This window comes from Muntiacus reevesi, chromosome 18 (assembly GCF_963930625.1).
Source record: "Muntiacus reevesi chromosome 18, mMunRee1.1, whole genome shotgun sequence".
Classification (NCBI taxonomy): Eukaryota; Metazoa; Chordata; class Mammalia; order Artiodactyla; family Cervidae; genus Muntiacus; species Muntiacus reevesi.
This window is the reverse complement of record NC_089266.1, coordinates 32808233-32825224: the sequence shown is the minus strand read 5'-3', so window position 1 is coordinate 32825224 and position 16992 is coordinate 32808233. Positions and strand designations below refer to the sequence as shown.

The 16992-nt window shown below is 47.8% G+C and overlaps 1 protein-coding gene across 2 annotated transcripts in view; it reads right to left on the bottom strand.

The window, feature by feature from the left end:
* GAS7 (growth arrest specific 7) overlaps positions 1-4061 on the bottom strand; it is a 201330-nt gene extending 197269 nt beyond the window's left edge. For both annotated transcript variants that reach the window (XM_065909439.1, XM_065909440.1), the window contains exon 1: positions 3669-4061. In XM_065909439.1, the coding sequence (XP_065765511.1) occupies positions 3669-3851 (183 nt within the window). In that variant the 5' untranslated portion in view covers positions 3852-4061. The remainder of the gene's footprint in view (positions 1-3668) is intronic.
* Positions 4062-16992: the final 12931 nt, after the last annotated feature.

Here is a 16992-nt window from a genome sequence, read left to right as displayed (position 1 = left end):
GGGGCTTATTTCACAGCAATGGATAAAATATCCCTCAAGATCCACAGCACAGCCCGCTTCCCCAGCCCAGCATCTCTCTCCCCCAGCGACATTCTGTGAACTTCTGCAATACAATCACCTGAATCCAAAATGGGAGAACAGGACTTGGAGAGAAGGAGGTGCAAGGGTGACCCTCTGCAGCCGACTAGTTTGGCCGGCAAAGTCTCATATTCCGTTACTATCTATGAAGTCCAGGCCTTGCAGCCAGATTGTGGATGCTGAAAACAGCACCTCGCTCAAGGAAAGCTCTATTGTGTGTGCATTCTAATGTTATTACCATCCCCCAACCCCTAGAATTAATCCCCCAAACCTCTAGAGGTTTCTGCAGATGCCTTACAGTACCTTCCAGATCCTTAATCTCTCCATTCGAGGTAAGAGCATCACCTCAGCTCCTCCTCAACCATGTCTCTCTAAGCTCCTCGACCTCTTTGTGGTGGATCAGACCCTGAAGAAAGATGTTTCTGCTTGCTTTTATCTAAGGGCCTTGATAATTCCTAGGCAGCTGTGGGTCTAAAAGATATTTTAGGCCACCTCCCTCTTCTGGGAAAATTGGCTCCCTCTGCTTGTCACCCTCTGGAAGGCTGCCCCATCCACTGAAGAGCAGGATTCCTGTGACCAGTCCCTGACTACCAGGGCCCCCCATCTCTGCTTGGCGGAGGTTTTCCTGGAAGCCACCCTTTGGAAGCCAAGTATGTGCAGCCCATCTCCTCATTTCCTTGGGGTCTTGACCAAAAGGATTTCCCCAGGAACCAGGACCTCTGTCAAACTGGCCTCTGCTCAGGGGCTCGCTGGCCACCAGGGTGGGTCTTTTGACCTCCCTGTCAGCTCTCAACTCCTCTCAACAGGGTATGCTTCCCCTTTTTTTTCACATGAACAAGGAGGAAATCCTTGAGGCGGGTCTATCTTGCACAGAGGGCTCTCGATCTTTGACACATTTTTGCCAAGATGGGGTTTCCTGACATCACTCTATCAGAAACAAATGATGCACTGGGGTGGGGGCTATGCTGTGCATCCCCCTCCATCTGACTGCTGCCTAAGGAGCCTAGTGTAGCCCCTTCTGTCTGTACTTATATTCCCAACAGCTCCTCTGGCCTTCTGAACTCCATGCCCCTCTGCAAGCTCAGTGCCAGGCACCCCTCTAGCAGAGGTTTACCACCTCTAGTACCTACGGGCTCCTTCTCTGGCCACCTGGTTTCAGCACCAACACCTGGCTGGCAGTCCTCCAGACCCATGATTCCCTGTGCTGGCCAGTCCACCACCTGCAACCCCCTTGCGAGTTCCGCATTCCCTACCCCAGCCTATCTTTGGGGACTCACTGCATCCCAGGGGAACCTACCTGCATATCCTTCATCCCTACTAACCTCAGCCTCAAGGTCCAGCCTGCTCATGTATGAGGTTCCCAGATACAAAGACCCTCCCTGTCAAAGCTGCATCTGCTTTTCCCTGAAAAGAGTCCTAGGACTCAGGTCCACTCCTACCTCCACCTGTGGCAAACACAGCTGGCTCGGAGTGAAATCAAACATCAGGGTTTGCAGGAGAGATGCTCAAGTGGGTAGGAGGAGCTGCCCTCATTGCAGCCCCAGCATCTCTGCCTCCCCTTAGTGATGCTGTCTCTAGCAGGCTGACCTCAGGAGCTACACAGACCCTTCCCCACAAGGATCTAGACCCTTCACTTGCCTTCTGGTACAGTGTGACCCAGGATATTGAGGTTAAAAGAGACAGAGGCCCAATGGGTAATATTCAGCCAGCTGAGCTGCTAACCAACTACTCCTTGGCTGACTGCCTTCACCTATTTCATTCAGTTTGCCTGCCTACAAAAATGGGGATAGCTCCTTCCCCGTCCCAGGGCTGTCAGGGGAACTGGTGACAACGCATGGACCATGCCTGGCGCCTAGCAGGTGCTTAACAAACAGGAGCCCCTCTCGGGGTTACTGCTCCCTCAGATGGGTACTGGTCTGAAAGCCCTTTAGGAGATAGGAGAGTCTCAATGTATATACACAAACTGTGACCGACACACCCACAACTGTCCCATCCTATCGTTCTGTTTGTCCCCTGGGTCTGATTCACCCTCCCTTTCCTCCCAGGAAGGAAAAGCAGAGCCACTTCCCTCTTGCTAACACAGTGGACAAACCCTCCAACCTCACTCCCCACCCAGCACACAGCTGGCTCAATCCAGCCAGGACGCTCCTCACCGGACATCCAACAGCCAGATTTCCACATCAATGTTTCCTGGAAAAGTGTGGCCACCAGAGGACTCTACCACAGAAGGCTCTCCCAGGGCTTCTGGAATAGAAACAAGGAGGCTCCCGATCTTCATAAGGAGACATTCACTTGCTTTCTTTCACACCTGAATCTCAGGAAGGGAGTTAGGAAAGCTGAGAAACACCTGCGCCTCCCCTATGCTGCCGGGCTCTCAAATTACACAACCAAGAAGGTTTCCAAATAGCCTCTGTGGACAGCCCATGAAAGTTCCTTCCAGCCTCAACTTTGCTCAAAGGCTACTAAATCCACATAGGAGGGATTTTGTTCTCTCGATCTGAAAGAAACATCACTGTATCTCTATGAGGTCAGGCTTGATTTCTGATAATGTTTCCAGAGGGTTTTTCTCAGGCAAACTCACCCATAACTATTCCACACCTATCTGGCTTTCTTTCTGTCTTTTTGAGTTGCACAGAGCATTTTCAGTCAAAATTTGCTACTTTGTTCATTGTGAAGTAGGTCGGGGGAGGGGGGGTTAAATTATTAATCAATACAATCTCTATGATTTGGACAGTATTTTGCCAGAATATTTCCGAAGACTCACAGTTAAAGTCTTTGCAGCAATCCTGGGGTCAGGCCAAAGGGGACGTCCTGTAAAACCACCTCCCACCCCCCAGCAAAGGACTTTAGAAACTTCGGATCCCACTCAGGCTGTGACCATGAGCTCAGCGATTAGAGGACATCGAGGCCTCCCAACTGTCACCCAGACAATAAACAGCCAGTCGACTTGGCTCAGCAGATCCTGTGAAACCTGGGGTCGGGCCAGAACCCCAGGACAAGCCACTTTCCAGGTTCTGAACCTTGACCTGGGGGAGCTGGGCCGGGGGAGGGGGCGCTGGGGGCTGCGGCACCCCGGGATCAAGCCTGCTGACGGGGCTCGGACTAGTAGCCAGCAATGCTCAGCTGACCAGTAAGTGGACGGCCCGGAGGCGGCCGGGGAGCTGACCCGCCGCAGCACGACTGTCCACGGCTCGGCAGGCGCGGGGTGCCGGGGCCACTTTTCACACCCCGATCGTCCGCACGTCTTCCCTAGACCGCCGGACTCCGCAGCCCTCCGGCGGCCCCGGCCACCGCCGGAACGCGCCCGCCCGCTCCCGAGCTTACACTGGCAACAAGTTCTCGCTTCCTCAGGGCGGCCACGATGTGCTCGGGAGGCCCGGCATGGGGAGCGCTCGGGGGGCGAACCCCGCACTGCCCACGCCCCGAGGGCGCCCGCCGCCTCCCCCGCCCTCAGGAGAGCGCGGCTCTGGGTCCAGCACACAGAGGCGGGCCCCAGGACTCCCCTCCAGCAGAGGCGGCTCCGGCCTCCCCCGGGCAGGCAACAGGTACGCGAGCGCGCCGGCCTCCCAGCCCCCGCCCTCACCGCTTACCTCCAGCAACTGCACGTAGCTCGCCGGGAACCAGCCGCGGAGTCCGTCCTCCTTCTCGCCTTCCCACCAGCCGCCGTCCGGGACCTGCAGCAGCGTGATGAGCTCGCCCGCGGCGAAGCGCAGCCCCTGGCCATGCCGCTCCCCGGAAAAGGGGTACAGGGTCCGGCAGCGGGCGCCGGACATGGCCTTGGCGCCGGGACTCACACAGCAGCCTGCATCCCTGCCGAGCCCCGCGGGCTGGGCAGCGGCTCCGCGGGGTCCGAGGCGCCCGGCGCTCCGGGCTCCCGCGCTCTGGGCGCGCGCCGTCTCGGGGGTGAGCGGGGGTCCCCAGGCAGGCGAGGGACGTGCACCCCGCGCAGGGAAACGGAGACTCGCTGGCTTCGGAGAGCGAGCGGCGACGCCCCCGGCCGGGCGGCTCGCGGCTCCCAGCTCGGGGCGGGGGGGCGGGGCTCAGGGGGAGGAGACCCAGGCGCCGCGGGCTCCGGAGACAACTTCCCGGGGACGCGGAACGCGGGCGGCCGCCGCGAGGGCCGGCCGCAGCCGAGGCCGCCCTGGCGCGCGGAAATGCGCAGCTCCCAGGGGAGGTGGGACTCGGAGCATCCCCCTCGGCCGGGCTCCGCGGTGAGGGAGGGGCCGCGGACGTGGAGAGGGGCTGGCGGCCGGGCGGGGGCCCTCTCGGCGCGCGGGGGCGGGGCTGGGCGGGGGCTGGGCCAGGGCGGCCACGCCCGCTGAGGGCCGGGCGCTCCCTCGCAGAGCAGGCGGGTTGCTGGGGAGGGGTCTCCCGGCTCACAACCCCAACCCGGAAAGCCGCGGGGTTAGAAACGTCCCTCTCTGCACGGCCTGTTGGCCGGTGGTGGGCGTGCGCCTCCTCCGAGGTGCCGGTGAGGGAATGTGTTTGTGGTCGTCACTGTCAGGGTTGAACCTGGGGTTGAACTTGACTCACCGGAAACTGGACAAGGGGTGAGAGGCAGATTTGAAGCCCGACGCCTGAGCCAGGTAGCAGCGGGTAGGACCGAGTGAGGCGGCGACGGAGTCAAAACCCGAGTTAGCAGAATTGGAAGCAGGTTATTACCGATAAAGGGAGGAGAGGGGGAACAGCCCCCATCGCTTTACATGCCTAAGCGAGGCTGGCCCAGGGTACCACCTCTCCTGAAACCGAGATGCGCCTAGCCGAGAAGTCTACACTCGTTTACTCAGTCAACAGACATTAGTGGGAGACTACTACAATCCACGCAATGTGCCAGGGACATACAAAGTTCGTTTGGACAGGCTCCTGCTCTGCTGGGACCAATGGACCTGGGTGCTGAAGGAAGCTGACCTTTGTTTGAACTGAGCGGTATAGAAGTAAAAGAAAGCTTTGTTAGCCTACTCTATAGAAAAATTAAATTCCATTTCCTAAACTGTGAATAGCTGAACCCCATAGTCTCTATGTATACTTCTAATTACCCACCCTTGCATCCTACTCAGTAACATTTTATATTGAGTGCCGATAGTCTCAGCCTGTGCATTTCAGGCCCTCTACACAATACCTCCCCCAGCCTCATCACTCGCTATGCTTGCGTGTGTGCTTAGTTGCTCAGTCGTGTCCGACTTTTTGTGACCCCATCTCACCCGCCAAGCTCCTCTGTCCATGGGGATTCTCCAAGCAACAATACTGGAGTAGGTTGCCCCTTCTCCAGGGGATCTTCCCAACCCTGGGATCGAGCCCAGGTCTCCCACATTGCAGGCAGATGGTCTGAGCCACCAGGGAAACTCATGCTTGCCTAGATACCCTTTACAAAACCTGTCCAGCTGGGCTATAAGAACCTTGAGACCTCACACATTTTTCTAGTGAGAATTGGTGGTTCTCTTTAGAGTCACCTGAACAACTTTTAAATGCTCAGGTCCAGGCTTTGAAAATCACTGTAGAGCCAAATTCTGCATTAAAGCTATCTCCTGAAAAGAAAAAAAAAAAAGCTATCTCCCTGGAAGAGCAGCCTCAGCCTGGCCTCTGGGCAGGGGCAAGTTGACAAATACAGATGGTTTACAATATTCCATCGATTGCAAATTTACCAACCCTTGCATGTCTACAATCGTGGGGAAACAAACTCTTGACTATGGTTACCACTAAGAGTCCCTTGAAGCAGAGCTGCAAAATTTGGTACAGAAAACAGTCACTAAAAGAAATTGACCTAATCGAGTCATAAAAGGGACTAAAATGTGTTGTATCAGTGGTATAAGTGCAGACTGACCTCAGGTTTCATAACTGATGATATGTTGTTGTTCAGTTGCTCAGTCCGTGTCTGACTCTTTACGACCTATGGACTGCAGCATGCCTGGCTGCCTTCCTGCCCTTCACCATCTCCCGGAGTTTGCTCAAGCTCATGTCCATTGAGTTGATGATACCATCCAACTATATCATCCTCTGTCTCCCCCTTCTCCTCCTGCCTTCAATCTTTCCCAGCATCAGTGTCTTTTCCAATGAGTTGGCTCCTTGCATCAGGTGGCCAAAGTATCAACTTCAGCATCAGTTCCTCTAATGAATATTCAGGGTTGATTTCCTTTAGGATTGACTGGTTTGATCTCCTTGCTGTCTAAGAGACTTGCTACCTCGAGAGTCTTCTCCAGCACAACAGTTCAAAAGCATCAGTTCTTCAGCATTCAGCTTTTTTTATGGTCCAACTCTCACATCCGTACATAACTACTAAAAAAAACATAGCAGTTGAACAGTATGAAAAGGCAAAAAGATATGACATCTGATGATATAACCCAGATCAAGTCAGGACAACTGGTCCAGAGCCTTCCTGCAACACAGAATCCTGTGGGATACCTAAAAACAACCTGTTATCCAGTTTGGACTTGAGAAATCTCAGCCTACACAGCATCCTATACTCTTCAGTTCCAAATGACCTGCCCCAAACAGTTCTGCAGCACCAAAATTGGCAATGACTGTCAAGTTCTTCTGTTCTTTTATTTCATTCCTGTAATCCTATGAGCTAGTATGGCTACTACCCCCAGTTTACAAGTAGAAAAACTGGGCTCAGAGGGTGTAACTTGCCCACCCTCATGTGGCGGGTCAACAGCAGAGGTCAGACCTCGCGTATTGTACGTGAAGCACTGCTTTTTCGGGCCCACTCTATTAAAGTCAGGAAACCTGTGCCTCCTGTGGCTCATCCACAAATGGCATCTAATAAAGGGCTCTCTGGTGATACCCAGTGTCCCTCTCGATAGAAGTAAGACTGGACTAGCAGTGAGCGCAACTCCTATCCCTGATCTCAGATAAATCTCCAGACACCTCTGGATCTACTTCCCCACCTGCATTTGGAGACTGAGCCCTATGACTGTACTACAGGACTTGAGGTGATTAAATATGTAGGCTCTGAACTCCCTGTATCCAAACTCCAGTTTTGCTGTTTTCTAGCTGTGTGCCCTTGGGCAATGTACTTAACCTCTCTGAGTCTCATTTTCCTTATCATTAGAGGATGATAGTAGTATTTCTTTCATAGAGTTATTAAGAGGATTAAATGAGTAAAAATGTTGAGAGCAACACCTGGCACATTCAGTTCAGTTCAGTCTCTCAGTCGTGTCCGACTCTTTGCGACCCCATGAACCACAGCACACCAGGCTTCCCTATCCATCACCAACTCCCAGAGTCCACCCAAACCCCCATGTCCATCGAGTTGGTGGTGCCATCCAACCATCTCATCCTCTGTCATCCCCTTCTCCTCCTGCCCTCAATCTTTCCCAGCATCAGGGTCTTTTCAAATGAGTCAGCTCTTCGCATCAGGTGGCCAAAGCATTGGAGTTTCAGCTTCAACATCAGTCCTTCCAATGAACACACAGGACTGATCTCCTTTAGGATGGACTGGTTGGATCTCCTTGCAGTCCAAGGAACTCTCAAGAGTCTTCTCCAACACTACAGTTCAAAAGCATCAATTCTTCGGCGCTCAGCTTTCTTTGTAGTCCAACTCTCACATCCATACATGACCACTGGAAAAAGCATAGCCTTGACTAGATGGGCCTTTGTTGGCAAAGTAATGTCTCTGCTTTTTAATATGCTGTCTAGGTTGGTCATAACTTTTCTTCCAAGGGGCAAGTGTCTTTTAATTTCATGGCTGCAGTCACCATCTGCAGTGATTTTGGAGCCCAGAAAAATAAAGTCTGCCACTGTTTCCACTATTTCCCCATCTATTTGCTATGAAGTGATGGGACCGGAAGCCATGATCTTAGTTTTCTGCATGTTGAGCTCTAAGGCAACTTTTTCACTGTCCTCTTTCACTTTCATCAAGAGTTCTTCTTTAGTTCTTCTTCACTTTCTGCCATAAGGGTGGTGTCATCTGCATATCTGAGGTTATTGATATTTCTCCCTGGCACATTAATTACTCAAATATTAGCAGTCATTATTATTGATCTATCTCAATGGTTCTGATTATTTGTCATCCAACACTTCTTTTTGAACTAAGATTTCCAGGGCAGTGATAGAACTGGAAACCTTTACATCTTTGGAGAGGCAACAATTTTAAAGGAACACACTCTGGGTTTCTGTTTTCTCACAAGATCTCAAAGGACAGACAAGTTTATCTATTTTCCTTCTTACCTTCCTCCCTCCATTCCCACCACACCCCACGTCTTCTAGTATTATCTTGAATTTGTATTTAAATCTCTAATTATTTAACTTCTTTGATAACTAGGTCTTATTTTACTAATTAGTTTCTTGGTAACTCAGGGGAGGGATAATGTGTTTGTTTTAAATTTCTATCTATCTTTCCTAAAGCCTAACTTGCAAAAAGTAAGCATCCAGTATTTCCTGAATTCATTTTGCACAGATTGTTGGGACCTCTGTTCAGATTCAGATTTTCCATACTGCCAAGTTACTCTATAAACACATGTGTTAGAACATCTGGATTAGCCTATAAACTCCTAAGAGCAGGCTCTACTCCATCTTTTGTGGCTTTTCTCTCAACACTATGCATTTGATAGCTGTGTGCTGGCAGGTATTTCTTTTCTACTTGAGACAGCCTCATATGCCTTTCCATCATCAGCCTATGGATGGCAGAGAAATATGAGTTTCAGTTTCTTAAAAAATTAAACATAAATTTGCCACAGGACCCAACAGTACTCCTAGGTAAAAGAAATGAAGACAAACAGCCACACAAAATTTGCAGTGAATATCCACAGCAGCATTATTTCTAAGAGCCAAAAGGTGGAAATAATCCAAGTGCCCATCATCAGTTGATGAATAGATAGAGAAAATGTGATACATCTTGAGGCTCCTGGGTGGCTCAGTGGTTTAAAAAAAAAAAAGCATCTGCCACTGCAGGAGAGGCGGATTTGATCCCTGGGTCAGGAAGATCCCCTGGAGATGGAAATGGCAACCCACTCCAGTATCTTTGCCTGGGCAGTTTCATGGACAAAGGAGCCAGGCATGCTACAGGCCATGGGATCACAGAGTCAAACACAACTTAGCGACTAAACAACAGCAATCATCAACTGATGAACAGATAGAGATGATGTGGTACACCCATGCGATGGATTACTCATTCAACCGCAAAAAGGAAGAGAGTACTGATACATGCTGCAACATGGATGCACCTCAAAAATATCCATTGTGCTAAGTGGAAGAAGCCAGTGTTGTATGATTGCATTTATATAAAATATCCAGAAATATCCAGAATCTATAGAGACAGTTTATATATATGCAGTTTCCTGAAGCTGAAAGTTGGAATAGGGGATAAACAAAGAGGCAGGAGGTTTCTTTTGGGGGTAATGACAACATTCTGAAATTGAGTTGTGGCAAATGGCTCTGCACAATTCCAGAAATCATTGAATTGTACACTTAAAACAAGTAAATATTTTGGTATGTAAACTACATTTCTGGAAAGCTGCTAACATAAGCCAAAACACACACAAAAATGTATAAAGGCCTCATTCACTCAACAAGGGTGCTCTTCCCCACCCATGTGCTAGTTCATTCAGCACCAACCTGAAAAGCTATTAAGCCCACGCTATAAAACGGACAGTGTGTTGGGCCTGGAATAGGGAGAGAAGTGTGGAGAATATATAGAGCATTCCTATTGATCGAGATGAAAAAGACAGATGACACAATAGAAAAAAGAGCAAAAGATTTGAACAGGCATTTCATGAAAGAAGATAGCCAAATAGCCAATAACATTAAAAGGTGTTCAGCCTCATCAACCATCAGAAGAGCAAATCAAAATCGAAGGGAGGGGGACTTCCCTAGTGGTCCAGTGATTAAGCATCCACCTTGCAATGCAGGGGACTCAGGTTTGATCCCTTGTCAGGGAACTAGGACCCCACATGCTATAGAGCAACTAAAAACCCATGTGCCACAACTAGAGAGCTCATGCACTGCAGAAAAATACTCCACATGCCATAATGAGGACCCAACACAACCAAATACTTTTATTTTAATCATAAAGAGGTAACAATATATACTCATCAGGTGGTAAGTATAAAAGCAAAACAGAAAATACCAGGTATTGATATTTTGAGGTGCTGGAGCACTCGTCCATGGCTGAGAGGAACCTGGTGGAAAACATGATATTTAGCAAAGCTGCCTGGAGCATCCTGTGTGGCCCATCCATTCCCCGTCTAGGTGTAGAGCTGCCTGAGATGTGTTCATATACTCAAGGAAAGATATATAAAGTGTGCACAGCAGCACTGTTCATAATGGTTGATGGTTTAGTCGCTAAGTTGTGTCTGACTCTTACAACCCCATGGACTGTAGCCCACCAGGCCTCTCTGTCCATGGGCTTTTCCAGGCAAGAATACTGGAGTGTTCCTTCTCCAGGGGATCTTCCCCACCAAGGGATCAAACCCAGGTCTCCTGCACTGCAAGCAGATTCTTACCAACTGAGCTACCAGGGAAACTATTACTATTCATAATAGCCCCACACTATTATGAGTTCATCTATAGGAGAATGGATAAAATGATGACATTTATACAATGGAAAATTTTACACTTTAAGAATGAACATCCCCTCCCCTAAAAAAGAATGAACATCCCACGGATGTACTTTTGGGCAAACAAACAAGCAAACAAAATAACAGCAAAACAACAACAACAAAGCACTAAAGAGTACGTATATAGCATGATTCCGTTCTATGAAATTTCTAGAAGTGAGGAGAATTGTTATGTGAGGAAAGGGTATTGAGAGCAGGGGGCCGAGGATTTGGGATCCTGGTAATAATCTACTTTTTGATCTGGATGCAAGTTACAAGGGCTATTCTCCAGGCTGTATATGTCCTTGTGCACTTTTCTGTATAAATGTTATGCTTCAATATAGTGTGTTAAAGAAAATAATATAGTCCCTGACCTCAAAGAATATATAATATCTTGATTCTAGAGTGATGTTCTCCAAACCTTGACTGTGCACCTCTATCAGTAAAACTCCCAATATATATATATTTCTATTATTTATAAATTAGATACGTGAACCACTAAGCTAATAAGTATCTTAAAATACACAAGATTAAAATTTTTAAAGGGTTATATTAACTAGAGGTTCTAACACTGTCTCCCTCCATTGTCTCGTGGATATTTTGTGGATTTCTGGGAAATCAGTGATCTTGAGAGTCAGCTTTAAGAAGACAGTGGGAAGGAAAAAGAAATTAGTGTACTGAAAATAAGCCTGGACTTTGGGTCCAGTTCTCTTGGAGTCTGGGGAAAGCCTGGCATTTGGGCCTCCAAGGAAGAGATAACATTCAGAGCTCCATCCACCCTCTCTCCTCTTCTCCCATCTAGAATCTGAGCTAGAGGTGCAGCCAAAGATCCTGAAGCTTCAGTGTGTAAGAATCATGGAGGCGCTTCCCTGGTGATCCAGTAGTTAAGACTCTGCCTTCTGATGCAGGGGTCACGGGCTTGATCCCTGGTCTGGGAAGATCCCACATACCTTGGAGCAGCTAAGCATGTGTACCCCAACTACTGAGCCCGTGTTCCAGAGCCTGTGAGCTGCAACTACTGAGCCTAAGCGCCTAGAGCCTCTGCTCCTCAGGAGAAGCCACTGCTATGAGAAGCCCTCACACCACCAGGAAGAGTAGCTCCTCTCACCGCAACTAGGAAAAACCTCTGCAGCAACAAGGACCCAGCACAGCCATTAAAAAAAATAAAATGATGCCTCTTCCTGGAGATTCAGATTTAGTGGGTCTACAATAGGGCCCAGGACTCTGTGTTTTGAATAAAACGTCTGAATTATTCTACTGGAGTCCTTGCACCATACTTTGAGAAACACCACCCTCAGCACTAAGATTGCCAGACATTTTCAGGTAATCTTTGTACCATCACAGAATGTTGTATGTTATAAGTAGCAAGAGTTTGAATTTGCATCCTATTTGGCCAGGCCACCACAGCTTAAAAATATGTTATTGAGGGAAGCAGAAGAGCCCGAGGCAGGCAGAAAGTGGGAGGCAAAGATGGAATAGATAAATATGGAGAGGAAGCCATCGTGGGGAGTAAGAGAGACAGAGACTATAGAAGAAGAGAGTGGGGATGGGATAGAGTGAAAATGGAAGGAGATGAGAAACCAGGGTGGGAGGAGGAAAGAGAAAAGACAGCCCTCTTTCTCCCGTCCCATTCATCCTCCCAGCCACCCACCAGGCTCTGAAGCCAGAGCAGAATCGGGCCAGATCCTCACTTCCCCAGTGAAATTCATTTGCAAAAGAAGCAAGAAGAGAAGAGAAAGAGGAACAGAAAAGAAAAGAATGGCCTTGGAGAAATTGTCAGTTGTGGCATCAAAAATAGCATTTAGAAATAGAACTGTATCTTTACACCGGTAGCAGAGGAGTGTCTGCCCCATTCCCACTCCAACCCTGGCAGCAACAGGAAGTAAGGAAGTGAGATTCCCCTTTGGGAGTAACAACAAAATAGCCATTGAGAAACCCAACAAAGATAGACAAAGCCACATTAAAGAGACAGCAAGTCTCCAGGGCCAACCCCCACCTCTAGCTTGATGGCGGCTGTTAACATATGTAAAGCCTGGAAAAATTCACTCTGTCAGGGCTGAGCTGTCTGGAAGCTTAGTTGTTCAGTTGCTAAGTCGGGCCTAACTCTTTGTGACCCCAAGGACTACAGGGCACCAGGCTTCCTGGTCCTTCACCATCTCCTGGAGTTTGCTCAAACTCATGTCCATTGAGTTGGTGATGCCATCCAACCATCTCATCCTCCGTCACCCGCTTCTCCTCAATCTTTCCATGGAAGTTTACAAATTTCAGAGAACTGCCAACGCTCCTGGTCTCTGCTGTTTTTGAAGTCCACACAGACACACAAGATGGGTTTTTGATTACCATCCAGCCTGCTTCTCTTACCCTCAAGACAAACCAGACCCTCATTCCTATTCCCAACAGTGTGGCTGAGGCTGGAATCTGGAGGTGACACCCCTCTTATCAAGGTGTGCAAATAGTTCTCCAAAGTTGCTTAAGTGGACCCAGATCCCTGGGGAATCTTGAGCCTTGAAAAAAATGCACACGGGTGACCTTGCTGTGGGTCGTTGTTGTCCCCGAGGGAAAGGGGGCCAGCCCGGGAGAACTGTCAGGAATAGCACGTTTCTGGCTCAGAACAAAACCCCACCACGAGTCTCCGTTCTTCTGAAGACTAAAAATAAATTCATAATTAATCACAACAGAAAAGGAACAGGCTCTTCAATGACTATAATTAGCTCTCCATTTATTAATGAAGACTCAAATTATTAGGCTCATCTGAGTCCCAACTTTTCTGCTTACTAATTACACGTGTGGGACAAGTGGCTTCACCTCCTGGAAGCTCTACTTCCTCATCTTCAGAAACAGGGGTTTGAGGGTGGGGGGCGGTGGTGACACCTGTTTCAGAAGAGACCATGGGAAAGATCGGCTCACCGGGGGTCGTCTGTGGAATCCTCTTGGTCAAGAGTCCAGCTCTAGTGACTGTGCCCTGGGCTGCTATCAGAATGGAAGAGACTTGGCTCAAATCTGGGATTTGAGAAGCCCAAGAGTGGTATGTGGAAACTTCCAGGCTTGGTGTCATAAACGGGTGGAATTTATGCTTATTTACTCTCTGGACTAATAAAAATTCCTTCCAGAGCCTTCCAGAACAACCTTGGCGAGGAAACAGAACACAGGTTTACATTCCCCCTGACTTCCCCAGCAGGATCTCCCGGGTCAGGCAAATGCTCTTCCTCGGTCACCTGAAGGTCAGAGTTTGAGAAGCATGAGCTACTCACTGTGGGTCCTGGAGATGGGGCTGAACACGAGGTGCTTCCTGATAACTCTGTAGCAAACTGCCCTTCGGATTCACCCATGCTGACACCTTGAGTGACCACTTCCCGTGTGGCTCAGCTGGTAAAGAATCCGCCTGCAATGCTGGAGACCTGGGTTCAATCCCTGGGTTGGGAAGATTCCCTGGAGAAAGGAACAGCTACCCACTTTAGTATTCTGGCCTAAAGAATTCCATGGACTATATAGTCAGGGTCGCAAAGAGTTGGACAAGACTGAGTGACTTTCACTCACTCACAAGAAAGAAAAGTGTGCATGATGGGGGGTACTTCCTGGGTATTCAAACTTGATAGTAATGGTGCAGGAATATCCACACCCCTCAGGGATCTGGAATTCAACAAGAGCTGAGCAAAAAGGCATTTTGAACAAGACAAGAAATGTGTAACCATGTTAATTGTTGAAGGTGGTCTACTTCAACCAGGGGTTGCACGGAAGGATTCATTATTCTAATCTCTCTCCTTTTTTCAGTTCAGTTCAGTCTCTCAGTGGTGTCTGACTCTTTGCAACCTAATGGACTGCAGCATGCAGGCTTCCCTGTGCATCATCAGCTCCCGGAGATTGCTCAAACTCATGTCCATTGAGTCAGTGATGCCATCCAACCATCTCATTCTCTGTCATCCCCTTCTCCTCCTGCCTTCAATCTTTCCCAGCTTCAGGGTTTTTCCTAAGGAGTCAGTTTTTGCAGCAGGTGGCCAAAGTATTGAAGTTTCCGTTTCAGCATCAGTCTTCCTTTTTTACAGGACTGAAATTTTCCATAGTAAAAAAGGAAGTATGTGCCCCTGAGCCTCTTCCATATACCTAACTCATAGGAAAGTCCTTCAGAATCTCACTGAGAGCCTATTCACTCTGCTTTCAAACCATTCTAACAAACTAATTTTCCTTAGCTTATTTTTCAGTCCATACTATGTGGGGCAAGGTATCTTGAAGCAGGACGAAGGGCCAGCTGACAGTTGACACTGGTGAGGAGAGGAATATGGGAGGATCACTAAAAAAGACACAAGAAAATAAAATAGTCTTACCCAGAGGTGTTTCCAAGATGTTGGTTGTGGATGTTCATTAACACACAGAGCAGCACTGACCTGGGGGCAGAGCTGAGTAAACTGATCCTAAACTAAGCCTTGAAAAGGAGGCTATGTGGATGCCAGCCTGGGGTTTTGCTCTTTTATCCAGAGCCTCAGTTTCCTCATTTGTGCAACAGGAGCTAACGTGTCTGCCTTATTCTACAGGCCCACTGGAAAAACCAAAGTAGGTTTCATGCATTGAATGATGGTTTGTGAACTATTAAACATTGTCCAGTGTAAAGTTTTATAAGAGTGACAATGACTCTGTGCCCCTCCATTTTAAAAGCCAAGGCACTGGATAATACCTTTCAGAATGATCTTTATCTTAGTTCACTTGGGCTGCTATAACAGAATATCCTAGACTGGGTGGCTTGTAATCAGAAATTTATTTCTCACAGTTCTAGAGGCTTAGGTCCAAGATCAAGGTGCCAGCAGGTTCAGTGTCTGGTGAGGACCTGCTTCTTTGTTCAGAGATGGCTGTCTTCTCACCACATCCTCACAGGACATAATGGACAAGACAGCTCTGTGGGGTCTCTGGTAAGTGCACTAATCGCTTTTGTGAGAGCTCCATCCTCCTGTCTCACCTCCCCAAGGTCCTGCCTCCTCTAACACCATCACACTGGGGGGCAGGTTACAACATATGAATTTGGGGGAAGGGAACACATTCAAGCTATGGCCAGCTTCATCCACAGTGCTTAAACTACCCCCAATTTTTCAAGTATTTGCAAGTATAAGGGACAGGTTTTTTTTTTTTTATTATTGAAGTGTAGTTGATCTACAATATTGTGTTAGTTTCAGGTGTACAACAAAGTGATTCAGATATACATACATTCTTTTTCCTGGTTCTTTTCTGTTATAGGTTATTACAAGATGTTGAGTATAGTTCCCTGTACTACATGTTTAATCCTTCTTGTTTTATACCTAATAGTGTGTATCTATTAATCCCATACTCTTAATTTATCCCTCCCCCTACCACTCTTTCTCTTTTGGTAACCATAAGGTTTTTTTCCCTAGGTTTGTGAGTCTGTTTCTGATTTGCAAATAAGTTCATTTTTATTTTATTTTTTTTAGATTCAACACAGCAGTGATGTCACATAATATTTGTCTTTTTTTATCTGACTTACTTCACTTCATATATTAATCTCTAGCTCCATCCATGTTGCTGCAAATGGAAATATTTCATTCTTTTGTATGGCTGAGTAATATTCCATTATGTATGTGCACTGCATCTTTTAATCTATTCATCTGTGAATAGACATGTAGGTTGCTTCCATATCTTGGATATTGTAAATAGTGTTTCCATGAAACATTGGGGAGCATGTATCTTTTTGAATTAGCATTTTCATCTTTTCTGGACATAAGCCCAAGAGTGGGATTGCTGGATCATATGGTAACTCTATTTTTAGTTTTTTAAGGAACCTCCATACTGTTTTTCATAGTGGCTGCACCAATTTACATTCTCACCAACAATGTAGGAGGGTTCACAGAAAGAGACACTTTCGATTTGTGGGCAAATTCATTGATGTGGAACAACTCATTTCCTAACAAAAAAATAAATGGGGTGGCTGCCAGCATTGGTCACTTGGAGGAAAAAGCAGTGGAAATGGAGGTGAGGGTGGGAGGAGATGACCCTTTATAAATCTTGGAATCATTTCTTTAGTTAAAATGAGCACATAAACTATAAACTTCTATAAACTAAAGCTAAAAAAAAGAGTGAAAAATTAAATATGCATAATAAGCAAGGGAATAATGAAAAGAGATTTTGTACCTGTGGCCCTTCACCAAGTCAGGTAGGGGATCTGGACACTTTAGCCCATGGTGAGTCCCACCTTTCAGCAACGCTGTCCTTATAGAGTGGGAATTGTTAGCCTCCTGAGCAGGGGCATCAAGCCTTGATGTTTTGAGAAAACAGCTGTTGAGGTGGGGAATCAGGTCTATGCAGGTCAGGGTAAGGGATCAACAATTGACATTGGGAAGATAATTCCAGCTGATGCCATAATTGCATGTATATCACATGC